Source organism: Nestor notabilis, unplaced genomic scaffold, assembly GCF_000696875.1.
Source record: "Nestor notabilis isolate BGI_N333 unplaced genomic scaffold, ASM69687v1 scaffold31960, whole genome shotgun sequence".
Lineage (NCBI taxonomy): Eukaryota > Metazoa > Chordata > Aves > Psittaciformes > Psittacidae > Nestor > Nestor notabilis.
The window spans coordinates 3623-16672 of record NW_009912077.1 but is presented as its reverse complement, the minus strand read 5'-3'; the positions used below and the strand labels follow the sequence as shown (position 1 = coordinate 16672).

Genomic DNA, 13050 nt, shown 5'->3' with positions numbered 1-13050 from the left:
GAGCGGTTTTAAAAATAATTTTCAAGTTATTTTGTTTCATTCTAACATCCAAAGTTCATGTTTCAGCAACTTCCAGAAATTTAAAGAAGAAAAATTATTCATCTTACCTGATTCTACACTATCTGGATGCACCGATGATGGATCCATAGGCATTATTGGCTCCTGCAAATACAGACAGGATTTTTGTATTAGACTGTCCAAGTATAAGAGACATTAGAGACAATAAACGATCCCCAAGGAATATAGTCTAGCTACTTTTTAACTTTTTTAATCAACATACATACTGCTGTAATTCATACACAATAAAAGAAACCACTGCAGACCTTATTATACAAATTTTCTGGAAGTTATGACACGCTTCCAAAAGCTGGTGAAGTGACAACTTCAGACAACAGAGAAAAGATGTACAGCAGATGAGAAATGAGACAGAAAAGCTCAAGTACTTCAGCAGTACATTTATTAGTCAAATGACTTCACAAAATGTAGACCTGTAGCTGTCTGCTTTTAATAATAAGCCAGGAGTAGTAATCATCTAAAATTTTCTGGGGACTTATGAACTAAAATGCTCCAACCCTGGAGGTGTTCAAGGCCAGGTTGGACAGAAACCTGGGCGACACAGTTTAGTGTGTGGTGTCCCTGCTCATGGCAGGGGGGTTGGGACTAGATGATCTTGAGGTCCCTTCCAACCCTTACTATTCTATGATTCTATGACTGGATTTCTTGGGAGAAAAGACAAAACCTCTGCACTTCATCTTCCTTTCTGTAAAATGATAAATAGTCTAATAATCTAACAGATATTTTTGAGAACTTATTTCACTTGTACTTCACTTTGAAGATGTAAAATAATGTATGTGTATATATAATGTGTGATGTAACAAAGCAGCGAAGGATGAGATAAACATCACTTCTAGGTTTATATTAGACACAGGAAAAATACAAGATGTGAAAATTAGATTCCTGTCTTGCCGCCAAACTGCCTTTTGCTATGTGAATCCCAAACTTTCTTGCAAAGTGTTGCAGTAACCATAAAAATAATAAATGTTTCATCTATTGTGATCATTTGCAGGCTGTAGTTCAAAAACTGTTAACATAAGATGGGATTTGGTTGGTTGGTGGTTGTCTTTTTCAAGACAACAACTCTTCCTTTATTTTACTTACTGGTTGTAATGTATGTCGGCCACATTCAATACTGACAAGTTTGTGACACTTCTTGTGAACAAGGAGTTTGCAATTGATGCATTTATATCCCTGGCGGCCCAGGCCCCATATTCGGTCAGTACAGATGGCACAATGAGCTCTCTAGAATGACAAATCAACAAAACCAATTAAAGAGCAAAACTAAACAATAAAAACTATTTAGCCACATTTTCATTATCAAAACCCATAGGATAGGCTATTTAGCCACATTTTCATTATCAAAACCCATGGGATAGGATATCAGAGAGATCCCTGCTGAACTTGCCACTATAACAAGAGTGTCTATCTGAAAACCCTGAGAAACAAACATGCAATACAGAGGAGTTCAAAAACTACAACTGAACAAAAAGCAGCAATTGCCACACAGAAAGCCTGATCTCCATGGAAAGGAGCAGGCATGGCCAGCCTCTTCGGCTGCACACAGACCCAGGGAGGCATGAGCCAACCAACTCCAAGTAAGAAGCACTGCAGCTGAATCGGTAGGCTGCTGTGACCAAGCTAATTTGCTATGCATCTCCTCATCTCTCTGTGTAGATGAGTCCTTACATTTGAACAGAGGAAGGCAGGAGAGCAAAAGCTTCAACACATTAAACCACCAGATAATAGGAAATGGGAAGATCACTGAAGGACATTCACAAAACAACTCAAAGATCCATGAAAATAGGTGCCTATGAAAGCAAGAGTAGAAAGTGATTAAGCTATGGTGCCTTGACAGCCTTTGACCAGGAAGAGGTTAAAAAAGAAAAAAAAAAAAAAAAAGGGGGTGAAGGAAGGGGTTAGAAGTTAGATATGAAGGAGGCTCAAGATGAAATTCAGTGGAAGCAATCTCAAGCATTAAGCACACCATACAATAAGCTCAGAAAGGAAGGAAAGATTACTGAAGCTGTCAAGGAACCTGGCTTATTTCAATATTTTGGGTTTGCTTTTTCTTGTTGCTTTTTCTAAACATAGCAGAGAGCCTTTTTGTATTTGACCTATCAGCTAATTGTATTTGACCATTGCTTCTTGTAAATATTACAAATAGCGTTTTATTTTCAGTTGACTACGTGCTATCACAAGCAGGCTCTCTGGACAAACATCTCCGTTTTCTAGTTTAAACACCATGAAAAAAAAGTCTGTGCAATGTAAGCAAGTTCAGACGCTTTTAAACCCAGAACTTAAAGAACTGAAAATGTATTTTCAGCTCACAGCCATCTGACGCCAGTGTTCAAGTTTGTCGTCTGGAAGGACTTTAAGGAAACACAGGCGCTTTTATATAATCAATATCATGATTTCATAGTATATGTAAAATGAATTGCAAGCAATTTTTTTTTCCTATTATAATCATTACTAAATCATCAGGAACTTACGTTGCCTGAAACTACAGGGTTACCAAAAGTGCAGCTACTACAGACAAACAACAAAAATGAGAATAAAACCACCTTAGAATTTTCCAAGGAAGTGACATTGTAATTACAAAAGTAAGACATCCCTGTATCATGGTTTCAAGTACCCAACAAGAATCTCACCCTGTTAAATCGTTTGGCTTGGAAAGTATGACCATTTGCACAATAGAGCTTTCGCCACCGGCGGGCGCCTCGGCGATAAATGGATTCTAAGAGGAAAAACATATGATTATATCCATAAAAATATAAACACAGAACTACAACATCTTTTCGTGGACGTTTCTGTGTAGAGTGATTTGCAGAGTAAAGTTTCACTCCTGCACCTTACAGAAACACAGACTAATGTTCCAAGTATCTTTTTCATTTTTTAAGTTTTGGAGCAAATTTGAAGTAGAATATCCCGATCAACTCAAAATTAATCCTGCTTTTCCAAAGTTAAAAGGAATAGCGAGTGAAGAGAAGGGAAACTGCCCGAACAATACAAACACTTGTGTGCAAAGTATGCACTTATATTAGCTAAACTTGGGGAGCAGCTAGGGGGAAGGAGGAAAGACGGTGAATTTCAAGAGCATGCCCCGATTGTGAGATTGCTTGCACAAATCCTCCCGTGGTTTAGATCCACAGCTGCCACTGTTTGGTTTTAATTTTTACTCTTTATTAGCAGAGGTATGTCAGGAACCAAAACTGAAAACTAGAATATACAAAACTACACTGAGCTGCAAGTTTATTTCTAATTCAGCCTGCAACCTCACTTTTTCAGAAAAGCAGCATTACCCATACTGCCAAAGTTAACTTTTAAGCATACACATTTACATTTGTCAGGCTTGGATGTCAAGCTGACAGATGTGTGTGTAACATACACATGCTCTTTTATAAAACTTTAAAACAGACAGGAAATTACCTATATCAGCTAATGTAACTTAAGAGGTTTCCAGAAAATATTCCTGGCAGTACCTAAACATCAATGTAAAATTAAATGGTGAAACAACAAGTCATTACCATTGGTTACAAACCTTTGTTCACATTACTCGGCCAGCAATCTGGTAACTACCAAAGACAGGAGTAAGATAAAAAACTGTCACGGTAGAAGAGGCAAAAGCAAGGAAAGCAGAGTGACATGGATAATTAACAGGAATGTGAAATGCTTATTAACAATGATTCAGAAGCGACAAACAACATTTAAGTTTAGCAAGATTTCTATTCCTTTTAAATATTTAATTTGCAGAGATTTGGATTATTACTAATCCTAAGTGTATGATGCCAAACCACAGAATATCAAAATTTTTAAAACAGGAAACCTGAATTCTTGATTTTCCTTACTTTTTAACTGAAAAGCCTACTTATACTTACTATCTTCTCCAGGACAAGGCATGCCAGGCCGTTCTGGTACACACGGGAATACTGCAAGACAGACATTAGCATCTGATTAATTTTTATTTCAGAGAGAAAATAAAACTTCAGGTTAAATACAACACCTCTGAAAGGCATTCAACCATTTAGGAATTCAGCACATACTGTGTTTTAACAAAACCTTGTGCAAAAGCAGGTGAGCTGAAAATGATATACATGAGAAATATGAGCAAAAAGCAAAATAAACCAAGTTCTTTCCTAAAGAAATTAACTAGAAAAAAGTAACAATTCTGGTTTCTCATGTGACCAGTCATCACAGTCAGTATTTTGAAATCTTGACTATAGACTTATTATATTACAGCGTCCCAACAGCTACACATGATCTTGTCTACATTAGCCTTTTTTTTTTTTATTTCAGTTTATTTAGCTCCAGTAACTGTCAGAAGTGTAACTGGGCAGAGCGCACCCTGGTGCTAGTTTAATCAGAAACTTATCAGACACAAAAATAAATGGAGAAAGGGCAGATCAAAAAGCCTGATAAAGTAATATATACAGAAACAGTGAAAATATATATAGCAAAAGACTACATTCTTCTTCCACTTTTTAAAAGTCTGTGGGTAGCTGAAAAGATGACTCTTTCTTCCAAATGAGCTGATTGTGAACTAGATTTTTTGCATCCTTTTAGAGAAGGACCACATTAAGACACTGTAGTGTAGCACCCCCACTAACACACTTTACAGTGATCCCCTGTTCTGCTATTATCTCTATTAAACAAATGTCTATCTTCTACTTGTAAAAAGGTACAAACAGTAAGAAAAATATACTGCAGAAGCTACCGAAACAGGTGTATAACCTTGAAAAATAAAAATTGAACTATTACACATTGAACAGGGGCACAATATTATTAGATTCAAAACTAAAGCACTTAATTTTAGAAAAATCAAACTTTTGACTAATCTGGCATCACCAGTGGAGCTCACCAACTTCTTTTGCTACTATAGGTGCTGTTCTAAAGCACTTATCAATAACAAACCTTAGGACACTGTACTGTATCTCTTCCACCATTTGTTGCCAGCAAGCGTACAAAGGCGCTTGGGATGAAGGAATGAAAGAGATGGGGGCTGTCTTTCATTAATAAACTAACAGGAAAGTATTTTTTCCTCCCTTAATTTAATAATGAACATTGACGAAGTGCTGACAGCTAAAAAGCACAGTGCGTGCTCTTCAGCATCCTCTTTGACAGAATGCCACAATGAGCTTTAATCAGGGAAGCTGTACAAAAGACGCAGATAAGGCAAGGTAAAAATTCCACTTATTCACAGGTAGAAACAAGAGAAGCAATATATTAAATGTCAACATACCATGAATTAGAAGCTCTGAATCCTTGTTTAGTTCATACAACCGAAACGCCTCTTCTAACTCCAGCTGAGAAGAAACTGTGCATGGATCTCCTGAAGAAAGGAGAGAGAACAATACAAAACTCAATCCAATCAGTTCTGTACCACTCAACACTTCTCTCACAGTCAGATCTAAGATAATTACTGTAGCAAAACATAACAATATTCTCAAGTGTGGTAGCATTTATTTTTAATGCTGTTCAGAGAGAATATCTGAAAATACAGTCATATTGAATATTTTTAGGGAAACTAAAAATATGAGATATTTCCAAGAGACAAGCATATCATAATCACAAAACATCATTGGTTTGGTCTGCTACAAACTGGTTACGCAGTATTTCAGTACAGGAGGTGCAGGTTATCTTCCTGCACCTGAAATCCTTCTAGGATTCCACTGTATTTTGTGGATTTTTAATTAGGACTGAGTCGACTTCTGTTTTCACAGCTGCTTCAACATTGCCAAAACTTTAACCAGGAGGTGCAAAAGCAGTCAGGCCTCCAGTCTTTCCTGAAACCTCAATCAAGGCATTTGACAAATCATGTAACCTAAATGAAAACACCCTATTTTTCCAATTTTTAACTACTACTTTCACCCTCACAGGACTATTTGAAGTAAAAACCCTTAAAGAAAGGGCACTAAGGCAGGGAAAAAAGTGTTGAATCTGAATCATCACTGTGCCAAAGAAAAGAAAATACTTCTGGCTATCAGTTCAACTTTACCCCCTTCTATCCACCTACACAAAACGTTGTGTGTGGGATTTATCTTTGCCAGCTCGTACTCCAGCACATCAGCAGAACAAGCTTCTTTCCAGCCAAAAACCCACATGGCAAGTCTCCTCTCATATAGCATTTCCAGTTTTTATCAGAAATAGTACTTTCCACACCCTTAACTGATAAACTGGTTGTGGGTAACTGAATTGGAGGGAGGCAGAACAATTTCCATCTCAGCTGAACTAGATCCAATGTGAAAGTTTTACGACTTTTGAGTCTTTGGTCAAAGTCATGGTTTGGAAGTTAACTAGGAACAGTCTATTAACTATTCTCTTTTTGTTTTGTACTACAAGATACCAAAATTAATACAGGTGTTGCTAAGGCTTCAGTGGAACCACACATTTAGCAGGCAGGAAGAACATTTAAAACTCATCCTACATGAAGTTCAAGTTAATTTTTGTTTCTAATGTATGCACTTTCCTATTGCTAAAATATTAGCAATAATTTTAAACTGTCCATTTGCAGCATTCTGTCTTTATTCTTTTTTGCGTGTCATAATCCTCAAAATGAGTCTTTGAAGCCAGTTGTAGTCATTTTTCACCATACTATTTCCCCCCTACAATTTAGCCTATCTAGACATCAAACTGCCTACCCACTGCATGAACTTACACAGCACAGAGCATGGGGGAGGAGAAGGAACAACTGTATCTATCCAGACTCTCTATGAGAATCAACAAACCAGTTTTTCTTCATTTGTTTCCGACAGCTGTGCAAACAGCTTTGTGTTTCTTTTTGGCAGAAGAAAAGGAGGCTCTCAAGAACAGACACCATCTTTCAAACTAGAAGCAGAAGGTTTATACAAATACTCTTTCAACAAGTTCAGAATACTAGTACAAATTTTGCAGCCAAAGACAGCTGGTGTAAGTGTCATAGGAAAGCATTTACCTTCGAGTTATACAGCAAGAAAGAACAGACTGAACACAAATGTAAGGCTAGTGTCCATTCTACAGGCCATTTTAGAAGACAGGTAAGATAAACCGAACGCATACAGGCAAGGTAGAAATCTGTCTAAAATCATATCAAGTTTGTTCTATTTTCCAGTTGCATCTGAGCATTTTTGGAAGTGATTCCACTCAACTAAATCAGATCTGCCTTTGTTTGCCAGTACCTCTATGACATAAAAACAGTTATACATGATGCTCTGCATCTTGCAAAGGCTAAAAAGACATTAGCATATGACAAATAAAAACCTTGGTGACATGGTTAATGTAGTTGCATCACACCTTTCATCAAGCAGTTTAGTCAGTAATTAGTGAAGAGATGGCCTAGACCCTGTATGTTATCTTGCTCTATGCAAAGCACAGGTAACAGCGTAACAAGTGCTAGTCCATAGTATATATATTTCTTCATGCTACTATTTAACAGTAAACTTCAGTCTTAACAAAGAGGATGTGCTATAGGAACTCTCCAAAAAAGCTAATTATGAGTTTCTAGAAAGAATACCAACTGAAAACACCGAAGAGAATTGGGGAGAGAGGAAGAGAGGAGGTAGGGGTCTCTGCAAGAAACCGTGCATTGCAGATTCAAGAGTCACTCATAATAAAGTTGGGGGGATTTTTTTAAACATGCTCCTTGTCACCAGATTAACTTTTTCTCCACTGACATTAAACTGGAAGTCAATGACTACGGCAAACATGGATTGTTAGTGAAAAGTAAATCCTCTGACTACATTGTTTTCATGTATTCACAAACTGCAATGTTCCTTTTTTTTAAAAACCTATCTCTACTTAAAGAGCAGAAACCGAGACAGAACAAACTGTTGGTTCAAGTCAATTATTGACTCCATACAAAATTTTCTACAAATATTTTATTAAGGCAAGATATGCGCTTCTTACTATGACTGACACTGCAGACTCTTCCTCTTCAGTGAGGAGTCTATTCTCCTCCTCGAGATAAAACAAAAGCAGCCAGCTTATTTACTATTTACTTATTACTATGAAGTAAATGCTCAACCCAAATAGCACCACTGCACAGTTCAGCCATAAACACAGTTTGTTTTACTTTACTGCATCTGCTTGGTATAAATAACTTTAGAATGATGAGGGGAACAAAGAAAAAAAAAAAAAAAAACATAAAGAGGGAAAACCTGCTCAGGTTCCCAAGAGTACATGATCCTCAACACGTCTGCCCATACAGCACTTCGAAAAAATCAGCACTGGTCTGTGTTTAACTTTAAGTCGCCCAATTTTCAATAGGAAAGCCCTGAGAAGGGGAGGAAAGAGTTCTGTAAGCACCATTTATGCTGATCACTGCACACAAATACTAATTGCTTCCAACAAATCACCGCACATTATGGCCTTCTATGTATTGCATCAAGTACTTAGCATGCTAAAATAACTCAACATTTATTTCATAATTTAGATGTCTCTTCAGCATAGCTCAAAAGCTACATATAGAAAACACCAATTCCACAAAGAAAACAGGAACTACAAATAACCTTTTCAAAAAACTAATAACGTATGCATACAGCTCAGCTGGACTACATCCATTAAGGGGAAGGGAGAACAGACTCCCAACTCTTTTTTCATCCAAGGTAAACTCTTACATGGATAACTTTAATGCTAGAGATGACAAAAGTTCTCAGCCAAGGCTGTTACTGCACTTTGATGAAAAGTTACTATATATCATTTGGACAATTTCTCTTTGAATATTTTGAAAGAGTTTTATTAGTAGCTATGTGTTAATAGACTTCAGGTTGCTAAAGTAACAGCTCATACAAACACTCAAAATATAATGGTTTTGCTTACACATACAACTCACCTATCTATTAAATTTCATCAATATTTCAGATAAATACTGTAATTTGTACAATTTAAGGTTAGTTTAGATCTTTTTCAAAGATTTAAGACTTAAGGGGAACCGTGGTCATCTTCAGTAGTATGTTCCTCTCGTAAGAAATCCTAACACTGAATTTACATTGTGATAGTCACTGAGGTTTTATTTGATAAAAAGAGCATGTTTGAAACCACAGCCTTTTCACTAAGATATACTTACAAAGGCATTGCTTAACCATTCTTTCTGGAGTCAGATATACTATTTCTAAAAATATACTTATGTTTCATGAGCTTGTCTTATGAAGGTAGAGGGAAAGGAAAAGATGAAAGAGAAGAAGGCTAGACAGCTGAACAACATAATTGATCTACACTGACTTACCTTCTTCATCAATCCATTTCATGGTGAAAAGCTGTTCGTTGTCAAATGAGCACATGTCTCGAACTTCACTGCACAGTCCCTCAAATGAGATGGAAGGTTCAAAATAGGTTATCATGATGTCCCTGAGAAAGAGAAAAATAAATCACTGAACCTATAGTGTAATATGTAACACTTGATCATCACCTCTAACACTTTCCACGTACCACTAATATAAACCCCAACCCTGCTCAGCCCCTAGAAAAATATTAAAGTCAAACACATAAGTTCCCTTCCTACAGCAGTCAGGCTCCAGGTGGTTTTTATTACCAACTACTTGACACTGAATCCTCCAGGTATCTGCTTAAGAAAAAGTAACATTTAAATGCCCAAATAATTGAAGCAAGTTGCAGCAGATATTAGCCACACATATAAATGAGATACATTATACCAGTGGAAACAGAAGAATGAAATGCTACAAAAATTTTGAAGGACATTATTAGCATATAATAGCTGAGTCTGAGCTTTAACAGTTATTTTGTTAGTGGCAAAAAGTTGTAAGAACGTACACATGTTCAGATACATTTTGACTGTGTAGATGTTATGAAAAATTAATGAAAACTATTAAACAGGTTTCCTAGTGGATTGAGGGGGATGTTCCAAATATTGAAAATGCCTTTAAAGAAAGGAACCCACAATGCTTCACTGCAGTCACAGGGAAGAGCTAAAATCTACTACATTACTGTTATGCAGAATAGGTATTTCTGTTATAATTATGATTAAAAGTTAGTTAACCAGGTGCTTAAAATGTGTTAACATAAAATGCTGACCCATTGTCTTGGTATTTACTGGGCCTTAGAGGGGAAACAGGTGACTCAGGGTTGCAGTCCTTCAAACAAAGGATTACAGAGATACAGCCCAGAGGAAGGCAGAAGGCTGTTAACCACACTACTCTTCAAACACCTTTCATAAGCCTAATGTTTGAGCTACGAGACTAATCTTCCCATAAAATGCACAGCTAGTTGGGTTTAGTTTCAGTTGGAGCCAGCCACCAGCACTATTTGGTAGGGGGTGAGATGGAAAATATTGAAGCAACTAGCAAAGTTTCTATCTGGTTGAAATGGACATCAACATTCCTGCCAGACTAAAGTGTGCACATGCAGCAGGTTAAACACCTTTAAATAATCTTGTGCATTGGGCAGACTGGTATCAAGGTGGTGACTTAACATGACATATTATGCTCGCTGAACCTGAACCAGTTTCAGGAGTGGCATAGAACACACATGATAAACACGCCTGCCTGAGGCTCCTTTAAGTTCAGCAGCATGAATAAAATAAACTAGCAATTTCTAAGCACTCAAGAAGAACAGTGAGCCTACTTCTGGATTTAAGAGCACAACAGGAGTTAGTGTAGTTAGAGAAAAGACTCCAGTAAACAGGGTAGTGAAATGACACCTTTTCAATAATCTGGATAAAGCAGTCAAAAAGCTGCTACATTATTTGGTTAAGGAATTGCTCCTCTTCTTTTCTCGTAAGACAAAATGCAAAACAAACCAGTATTTGGTCCCCAGTGTTTAGACACAGAACAGTACTTTGGAGCAAACTAGGTTTTGTTTGAAACACCTGATTGTGCCCATTCCACAAGGCAAACCATGTTCTTGCCAATAAAGGTTTCCCTTCGCATCCTCTCTCAAAATACAAAAACGGCAAACCCAATGCCAACGTTTGTCTCTATGAACAGGGGTGGATTTAACAGTGCGCTACTGTTACGGACACACAGGCATCAACCAAAGACAAACCCACAAGGTCCTATTAGGAGGCAAAGTCTTAACCTGTATTTCCTGTTTTTCAGGGAAGGAAATGAGGCATTGCTTACTTCGTAGCTTCACTGATTTTGTGCTAAAGTTTACCATCATTTCATTCATTTACATTTTACTGTAGATATATTCACTTTGGAATATTTTCTTAAATAAAAAGTTAAGTTCTGAAGGGCACTGAGAAGTCAGAGTTAAGTACTTCAATTACTGCAGTTCACTTTGTGGTTGAACTAGTATATAATGAGAGAGGGTATGTTAAAATAAGTGGTGACTGCATGATTATTGCTGTCAGACAAGCAAAGAGAGTTAGGTGACAGACCATAATCTCCAGAGACTGTCATCATTGATGCTCTAGCAAAAATGAGGATTAAAAAGTGTATATACATATTAGCAAAATCTGATCATCGGATTTTCAAACTTGATGATTTTCAAGTTTACTTAAAATAGATTTATTTGTACTTCAGTGAAGAAAAAGTCACAACATACCACATAGTGAGCAGCCCAGTATCTGTATCTATAAGGAGAAATTGAAAAAACCTCTTCCTACTTGTTGCTACTTTTAAGTAGCAAAATAATTGCTCTTCAAAAAAAAAAAAAAAAAAAAAAGGAAAGTTCAATTATTTCAGAATTTAAGCAAGTTCCCTAGATTACTACTCTAATACCTCCGAGAGGACACATATTAAATTACAGGACACAGAACAGTTATTAAATCCATTTGGAAGATGTTACCATCTCTGTTATAACCACAAACACTTACCAGGCTTTAGGGGATCCCTAGCTAATAGCAATATAAATATATATAGGGATGAACAAGGTTCCACAAGCAACATCTACCATACTTTTTCCAGAGATGTGAAGCCAGCTTTATGTAACACAGAAACTAAAAGATTACAGGTTTTCCTACAAGCTTTATTTTGCCATTTTAACTATACTGATGACACTGACATTTTCTGATGAGGCAGATCTCACTTTCAGAGTGGTTCTGTTACCTCACCTTTGCATTATATGGTGTTTTCCACTCTTCTTGCACTAAAAAAATTACTGATGATGTCTCCAATAGAAAAAAATACTGTATTCACTCAAGCTAAGACAAAGTCAAAACTCTACTGAGAAGAAATTTGGCATTTTAAACAAAAATCAGGAGGCCAAGTTAAAGAACAAAGGAAAGTTAACGCGGACCATAGCCTGCTGCGTTGCATGAAAAAATACAAAATGTTTTCCCTCACTAAGACATGGGGAAACATAATCTTGACAACAATGCTCTCCTTCTGATGAAGATAAGCTTATACACTGTTTTTTAATAAGCATGTTTGTTATAAAGCTGTTCTATATAAGCATAATACCCTTATTTGTCTTTTCATGATACACATGAGGAATTAGAAGAAAATCTGATTAAAGCACACCTTTTGCAGCACCACATCAGGATGTGACAACTCTTACTACAGAAGCATCATGTTTTTTAGAACTTGTTTTAGGACTATTATTATAGGTCTTAATGAGGGACTTGAGAGTAAGAAACATGCAAATAAACAAGACAGTACTTGTCCTGAATTACTGTCACTTAGCATGTTGTCATTTATATCTTCCATAAATATTAATAAAGGATCATTTTATTCACACTAATAAAAGGGCTGTGCGAAACCCTACCCTGCAAATCTAAGAACCAGTAAAAGATAGACTGAGAAAATGCAAATGACAAATCTAAACACAAACGCTAGAGAACAGGTTTTAAGTATCTCTAGAAGACCATGAATGAACCTCATCACTATCTTCCTGACCTTTCCTGAGATAAGTTTTACTCATGCCTTTTCTTTAACAGATCATCCAACAGTCATAATAACCCTTAAGGGAAAAAAAACCCAACAAAACAAACAAGCAAAACCAAAACAAACAAACAAACCAAAACACCCCACAAACAAAAAAACCCAAAAAAACCCAAAACCAAACAACAAAAAAAACCCCACCAAAAGATCTAAAACACACCAAAAAAACCCCACCCACAAA

At 36.6% G+C, this 13050-nt stretch overlaps 1 protein-coding gene across 1 annotated transcript in view; it reads right to left on the bottom strand.

Moving 5' to 3' along the window:
* Positions 1-9376, bottom strand: part of PRKCI (protein kinase C, iota) — an 18135-nt gene extending 8759 nt beyond the window's left edge. Inside the window, exons 1-5 of the mRNA XM_010017710.1 lie at positions 9254-9376; positions 5294-5383; positions 3933-3983; positions 1159-1299; positions 108-162 (exon numbers count right to left, since the gene is read on the bottom strand). Of these exons, the coding sequence (XP_010016012.1) occupies positions 108-162; positions 1159-1299; positions 3933-3983; positions 5294-5296 (250 nt within the window). The 5' untranslated portion in view covers positions 5297-5383; positions 9254-9376. The remainder of the gene's footprint in view (positions 1-107; positions 163-1158; positions 1300-3932; positions 3984-5293; positions 5384-9253) is intronic.
* Between the last annotated feature and the right edge of the window lie 3674 nt (positions 9377-13050).